This window comes from Pediculus humanus, genomic scaffold, assembly GCF_000006295.1.
Source record: "Pediculus humanus corporis 1103172108318 genomic scaffold, whole genome shotgun sequence".
Classification (NCBI taxonomy): Eukaryota; Metazoa; Arthropoda; class Insecta; order Psocodea; family Pediculidae; genus Pediculus; species Pediculus humanus.
In genome coordinates, this window is record NW_002987887.1 from 28,474 (window position 1) to 36,891 (window position 8,418).

The following is an 8,418-nucleotide window of genomic DNA, read 5'->3' on the forward strand; positions in this document are numbered from 1 at the left end:
AAGAGAAAGAGAGAAAGAAAGAGAGAGAGAGAAAGAGAGAAAGAGAGAGAGAGAGAGAAAGAGAGAAATAAAGAGAGAGAGAGAAAGAGAGAAAGAGAGAGAGAGATAGAGAGAAAGAGATAGAAAGAGAGAGAGATAGAAAGAGAGATAGAAAGAGAGAGAGAAAGAGAGACAGAGAGAGAGAGAGAGAGAGAGAAAGAGATAAATTAGTTAATGCGAATGACGGTTTAATATTTTTTTTTGAAGTGTTACATATTATCATCTGTGATTTCTTGTACTCACGTGAAAAAAAATAATTTAAATTAATATAATTATTGATTTTAGGAAAAAATTATGTAAAATAATAGAGGGCTCTCTGTAGTAGCAGAAGAAAAAATTTAGAAATCCAAATTGCTAAGTTGTGTAAGAAGACTTAAAACAAAAATGATTCCGATCAAAGTTAGAACACTGAAAGGCATGCAAAAATCCCTGAAGGGCAATTTAGAGGAAGTTATAAGAACAGCCCCCCCCCACATTTTACAAATGACATCATCTAAAGCCCAGAATTTATTCCCGAGGAATCAAATAGAGATTTCAAATAAATACTGAAAAAATGTACTTTAAAATTCAAACAATTTATTTTAATAAAAGGAATTAAAAACAAAAAAAAAGGTAAGCACTTGAAAAAATAATTCACGTAAAAGAAAAAATTTATTTTATTCATTTATTAATTAATAAATTTTTTCTTTTATTTTGTAAATAAAATTTATTAATAAATAGGTCAACAGGTTTGTTATTAATAAAAAAAAAATAATCGGTAATACTTATACGTTTTCATCTATATATATATTTATATGTATTTATTAAATAAAATTAAGTTTTTAATTAATTAATTAATTAATTATCGAATAATTCATAATACATAATTAATAATTATAGGTTTTTATTCGACTAAAACAAAAAAAAAAAAAAAATGAAACGAAACGTGAAACGAATTAAATAAATTTCAATGAGTGTCGTCTAACAAAACAACCATTTGATGATATCACCACGGAAATGGCGGACAAATTTTATTCGAACAATATTTTGACATTGCTTTCCATAAATTTAATAAAGATTCCGAAACCTGGAAAGAAATAGGAAAAAAAAAAAAAAAAAAAAAAAACAAAATCAAATCTTTTGTTCATCGCCATCGTGGGAACTTTTAATATTTTGGGAGTTTTCCTTCGTATATGCGACCCGCTTACACCTTTACGCACAAGTAAGTAAAATTGCATATCGTTAAAAATTCAGGTGACTCGCAAACGGGGCTTCCCCCCCTCCCCACATCAATATATACGAATATTTAAATATGTATGAATTTACGTATAATTAAAAAATATTAACGGTAATAATAATAATAATAATGAAACGAATTTTTAACGAGCGTAAGAAAATTTTAAAATAAATCATCATTAATTACACCGAGTTAAAATTTTTTAAAATTAAATTAAACGCGCGCGTAAATTATTATTATTATTTAAATGAGAAAAATGATCGATCGCATTCGTTTTTCACGGAAAAAAAAAAATTTAAATTAATTTTTCGCACGTTTATTGTAAATAGAGAAAGTTTTAATTAATCCTTATTAATTAAAATTTTTCTAAAACGACAATGATAATGATAATCACTTACGTGAACAAAATTTTAAAAACAGGGGAGGGGGGAGATTTATAATAATAATTATTATTATTATTATTAAAATAAAATAAAAAAAAAAACACACTTACCTTTTGGATTGATGAACGAACGAAAGATGAGCGCTTTTTTTTTTTTTTAATTATTTTTTTTTTATGCATTTATAAATTTTTGTTTGGGTTAAACCATTTCCGGCGGAAATTTATATTCAGTTATAACATCCTGTCGTACCGCCGGAATCAACACCGGAAGTAGAAGATGTTTTCGTTTTGTTCGTACATTTGATATTTTTAACTTTTCCTTCGGCGTTTCCTGTTCTTTCAGTGTCATCTCCATATGAGCCTTCCATTGATTTTCTATAGTACCTGCCGGGACTCGTTGCGTAAAAATGCGTACCGACGTCGAAAGAACCCAACACCTGTATTCAACGGGCAAATTATCGTCAAAGCATTGCAAATAATAATAATAATAATAATAATAATAATAATAATAAATATTACATTAAAAAAAAAAAAGCATTCATTATAATAATAAATATTACATTAAAAAAAAAAAAGCATTCATTCGCATCGTAGCAGCAGTAGCATCAATTTAAAAAAAAAAAAAAAATCATATCGTCGCAAAAAAAAAAGCTTTGTTAATTTTATTATAATTTCCCGCCATTTAAAAAACGCGCGTAAACGCATTAATTTAAAATTTAAACAAATTCAAATCGTGGCAAATGAAAAGCATTTGAATGATAAAACTCGCACATTTTTTTAACATGGCACGCGTTAACAATTTTATTATTATTATTATTATTATTATTATTACATACAAATTCCTATGTGTGAACCTTCAAAATACTTTTATTATTATTATTAATAATATTTCTCATACTAATAATTTTATTTTCAGGAGTTTTACTGTCTACCTACGCACCTTTGTCGGAGGGGTCAAGATCGGTTCGTATATTTTTTATACTTTTTCCTTATGATTCCATAATAATAATAATAACAACAACAACAACAACAACAACAAACGTAATTTTAATTTTATTTATTAATATCTAATCTACTCGTTACGCATTCGTTAATTTTTATATATATAATAATAAAATAGATAATTATTAGTAGTATCGAGTAAAAAAAAAAAAAGAATCAGCCTCTAAAACAAGATGGCAATAAGATTTTTAACCTTGTTTAAACATCTTGTTTTATTTCATTTTTTTTTTTTTTTTTTTACTTAATTATATATATTTTTATGTTCGAGTAGGGTGGGAGGGAGGGAGGGAGGAGGTGTTACACAAGTCGTAAAAAATTAAAAGATTACAACTCGGATGAAACCCAGCAAAATAATAATAATGATAATAAATTAACGATTTAAAAAGATATCATGAGAAAAAGCCTCGAGAAATACAAATTTGATTAATTTTCTCGTTTGTTACGTCATCAATTATTCGGGGAGGCGCGGGTAAGACGGGGAGGAGAGAGGGAGGGGGAAAGTTTCGATACCCTAAATAAATAACGAATTAAAAAAAAAAAAATCACAATCACCTAACGAATTATTTATTAATTTTATTTAATGATAACATTGTGTTGTTGTTGTTGTTGTCGTTGCGTGTAGTATAACTTAACAAAATTGCGACAAAAATTTTACATGTCGCACTTACATAAAGCTAAACCAATTTATTCGAAATTAATTAATTAATAAAAAAATGTCGCGAATATTTTAAAAAAAAGATGATAGATAAGAGAGAGAGAGAGAGAGAGAGAGAGAGAGAGAGAGAGAGAGAGACTATTGTAGATTTAAAATAACGAAATTTTTTTTTTTTTTATTAATGTCGTTAACCTAATTATAACGCGAAATAATTTTTATTATTATTATTATTAATAATAATAATAATAATAATAATAATAATAATAATAATAATAATAATAATAATGATAAAATTGAAAGTCGAGTGTTATGCGAAACGATGGGTATATAAATCGAAACGCATTTTCTACTAATGCCCAAGCGATTTATTATTACGTCACTATCCGTTCGATACTTACGTAATAATAATAATAATAATAATATTTATTTTTAAATAAAAAAAAAAGTCGTTATTGTTAAAACAACGATAATAATAATAATAATATTTGAATAATATTTACCTCTGGTGATAGATATTGAGGAGTCTGAATTCCACCGTAGGAATAATAATTAAATTCGTTGAGCTTATTCGATATTTGTTGAGAATATTGTTCCGGTAAAGGTGGCCAACGTACAATGGTGTGACCGTCGTTTCCATGAGTACTCACCGGACTCGGGTAGTTGGAACCCTTAATAACATCCGTCGTGGGTACATCCAAGGGTGCGCTTGCCGAAAAATAAGACACGGATTGATATGACACCGGAGGTTCGTAGCCTTGCGGATGAGGATGATGTACTACCGTCGGAGTATATCCTTGGGAATAATATTTTTTTGGAGGGGTTTTTATATTCGTCGAATAGTATTTAACCGGATGTTGATGTTGTTGGTGTTGGTACTGTTGCACGGGTAAATATTTATTCGAAGGGTATTGAATCGTCGTAGCGGGTTTATATTTTTGAAACGGTACTTTTGCTTGTATTAAATTATGAGGGACGGATAAACCTACGATCGGGGAATGATGAGTCGAAGGAAATTTAGCCGTTACGAATTGCTGTTGGGGATAATATTTTGACGGGAAAGTATTAAATACTTGATTTACGGAAGATGATGGCGGTGAAAAAGATTGGGAATATGGATTTTGACCCGGAGGAAATCTAACCGCGGGTATGGTTTCGTGTTCTATGGGTTTACGTATTAAATACGTCGATGATATCGTTAGAGGATTGCTGTTGAAATATTTTCCCGGTGATGCAACAAATCTATCTTCCGGATTTTGTATTATTTTTATAAGAGAATCCTATTGGAGAGAAAATAATAATAATAATAATAATAATACCGTGTAAATCGTTCGAATTTTTAAATTGTAAATAATATACTTACTTCATTTTCGGGATCGTGTTGTGTTAGATGAGGATGATGTACTACATTACGATGTTCCAACAGGACGCCATCCGGTATGGAAATCCCTTCTTTGTTTAGCCTGTTTAAAGCTAAACGTTCTTTTGTGAATGCTGAATCGGGTATCTTTCCACCTTTCGACGGAAGAACTTGTTCTCTGTAAATTTGCCTTTTCGTCTGCAAAAAAAATAAATAATTCAAAAAGCAATTTTCTTTTTTTTTTTTTTTTGGCAATAACGAAAATAAATCAAATAACGTCATGCATAAAAAAAAAAAAAAAAACAAAAAACAAAATTTCGTGTAATGAATAAAACGATGATATTGAAACGTGTAATTAGATCATCGTGTCACGTCGTAACCCAGTTTACAAAATAAAATTTTTTTTTTTTTCAGATTTTTTAATAACCTCTTTCTCTTTCTGGAACCTGTCGTCGCTGGTTTTTATTACTTTATGATGACCTAATCATTCGTGGGAATGAAGATTCTAAAATGTAAGTTTATTTTATTTTATTTTATTTTATTTTTTTCGGGGGGTACGGGGAGAGAGAGAGGGGGGGAAAGAAGGAAGAATGAAAAAGTTTCATTTAAAAAAAATTTAACTAACGTCCTACGGGTATGACCAAATTTAAATAATAATAATAATAAGAAAATAAATAAATAAAAATGTGGGAAGTTAAAGGAGGATGTTGTTGAAAAACAATAAAGGGCGAAACAATGATCGACAAACGCGGTCATTATTATCGAAAGGATAACAAACAAACAAACAAACAAACACAATTTGAACCCTTAAAACCGGCGACATATTTATAAATAAAATTTTTTTTTTTTACGTACCTTTAATTGAAAGTCATCATCGTATCCTTCCGTTAGCGAGAGGAAAGCGATGCATACAAACGACAAACGGGTGATAAATAAATTTTTAACAATCATAATAATAATAATTGAGTCAATCGAACGCGTGAAGTAAACACATTAATCAAATACATTTTATTTAATTTACTATTCAAATTGTTTATATTTATTCATCATCATCATCATCAAAAGTTATTATTATTATTATTATTACTTAACGAACGTTTTTTATATTTTTTTTTTTTTACATTATTACAAACGATCACGATTCAATTATTATTATTATTATTTATTACCGTCGTTTTTTTCCAGGTGTGCAAATGATTTAAATAAATTATTTGTCACACTCTTATAATATTTGAATCCTATCGGGAGGGGGGGGAAAAGAAAAAAATTTAATTGATTTATTTATCGATTAATTCATTATTATTATTATTATTATTATTAAAATTAGAAAGTTTTTTTTTTTTTAACGGGAAAAATGACGTAATTTCCCCTTCCCCTTCCCCTTCTACGGAAATTTATAATTCGAAATCCTTTTTAATTAATTAATTAATAATAATAATTATTAATTAATTAATTATTATTTATTAATTAAATATTTTTTTCCCCCACGGTAAAACCTTTTATAAAAAGGTAGTGTAAAAAAAATTAATTACATAAATTATTATTATTATTATTATTATTATGTAAAAAAAGAAGGTAATGAGAGGAGGTGGAGGGGAGGAGTGTGTGTGTGTGTGAAAGGTAAAGGAAAAAAAAAATATGGAAATGATTTCTTAACGGTCGTTTTACGAAATTTTTTTTTTTTTTTTTTTTTTTAATTTTCGAAAATTTTTTTATTTAAATCAGAAAATTAGAGAGAGAGAGAGAGACGAATTATGGGGAATTTGTCAAGGGATGAGGGGGGGGAGGAGAGCGACGGCAAGAGGCATTCAAATCGAGGACGATTTAATAATAATAATAATAATAATAAAATATTTAAAAAAAAAAAAAACGAATTTGAATTTACGCAAGGTCGTATGTTATCATTGTAAAATAATATTTATCATTATTATTATTATTATTATTTTTAAAATTTATTAACATTATTAATATGCCAAGAATTATTTTATTAATATTATTATTATTATTATTATTATTATTAATTTGACAAAATGTATAAAAATTTTTTAATATGCGTAAAATAATGTGAAAATGAAGGTTATTTAAAAAAAAAAAACTCATGTGGAATAAATAAATATCAAAGTATCACAATTATTGAAAAGAGAGAGAGAGAGGGAGAAGGAAGAAGAAGGTTAGGGGGAAGGGTGACAGAGAGAGAAGGAAGGAGATAAAGGGGAAGAGAGAGGAAGAGAAGGAAGAAGGTAAAGAATAAGATAGGGAGGGAAGGAGGTAAAGGGGAAGAGAGAGAGAGAGAGAGAGAGAGAAGGAAGGAGATAAAAGGGGATAGAGAAAGGGAGAGAGAGAGAGAGAGAGGGGAAGGTAAAGGGGAAGAGAGAGAGGGATAAAAAAACTTTGGGCACAGCAGGATTTCATTTTGTTTAGGCCCATCCTTCTCTCTTCTAATTGACTTTACCTTCCTTTCTCTGCAAACAATACGCATCAAGGTTTCAAATGGAAAAACAAAAAAAAAAAAAAAATTAGGGTGGTAATTAAAATTCCAGAATAATTCGTACAAAAATCGGATATTATTATTATCATTATTATTATTATTATTAACCCGCCTTTTATTAAACCGATATCAACGCATTAAAATTTTTTTTTTTTTAATTTAAGTGGCACCATTCGAAGTCTCTCGGGAGGGGGAGGGGGAGGAGGTGTCATTTTCAATACAATAAAAAACAATATACAAAAGTTCACATGACATTCACCTTCGTAATAGTTTAGTATTATTATTATTATCGTATTCAATTAATAATATCATCATAGTCGACGCCTTAAATCGTATAAGAGATATTATCGATTTCTAGAATGTTCTTTTAATTGATGAGAAATTCAAATTTTTTTTTTTTTTTTTTTTTTTTTTTTTTTTTTCGTAACCGAAACGATTATGTAAAACGATGTAATAATAAATCATGGGGAACGGTAAACGATAGGCGACGTATGGAAATTATCCATAGAATAAATAAACAAAACGAAAAAAGAAATTTTTTAATTTCATTTCAAATCGCTTGACGGCGCGAACAATCAAAACAAATTATAAATTAATTTTTTTTATTGTTGTTGTTTTTATTATAACATTTGTCTTCTGCTTTATTAACGTGACACTTTACCACGCGTAATTACGTAGTCGTGTCAGGTACGTAACATCGTTTATCACGTTTCGAACGGGTAGATGAATATTTGACAAAGAGGGCGGTGTCAAATTCGGTATGAAATGACCTTGAACCCGCTTTCTAATAAATAATTTAACTTTTCACACGATTTCAGGGACTCGAATAATAATAATAATAATAATAATTTACTGGCGCACGCACGGGCGCGCGTAAAAAAAAAAAAAAATTATATGGAAATCATGTTTTCGAATCGCGGTTTAACTTTTTTCAAATAAAAGAAAGGTTTTTTTTTTTTTTACTTAAAAAAAAAAATTTTAACGTTTCAACGCACGTCACGCACGTGTAAAAAAAATCCCACGTGTTGAAAATAAATAAATAAAAAGTTTTTATACGCGTTGCAAAAAAAAAAAAAAATTTAAGAAAGTGTCATTTTATCATCCTCGTCGTCATCGTCAAATATTTCAGGTTTTAGGTTTTTTTTTTTTTTTTTTTTTTATGTTCAGACATTGCGAGACATCATCGCGTAAGTGGTTTTTTATTTAAAATGGCATAGGAAAATTTTTTTTAACATCCCATACAAAATTTGAGGTCGATCGTTTTACGAGAAAAAAAAAA

General features: G+C 28.3%; 1 protein-coding gene across 1 annotated transcript; it reads right to left on the reverse strand.

The window, feature by feature from the left end:
• Positions 1 to 3,749: 3,749 nt before the first annotated feature.
• On the reverse strand, positions 3,750 to 4,937 carry Phum_PHUM601050 (uncharacterized protein; the record flags this gene model as incomplete). The annotated part of the gene is made up of 3 exons (XM_002432739.1): positions 3,750 to 4,571; positions 4,655 to 4,849; positions 4,929 to 4,937. The coding sequence occupies 3 exons, from the start codon at positions 4,935 to 4,937 to the stop codon at positions 3,750 to 3,752; spliced, it is 1,026 nt and encodes a 341-aa protein (XP_002432784.1).
• Between the last annotated feature and the right edge of the window lie 3,481 nt (positions 4,938 to 8,418).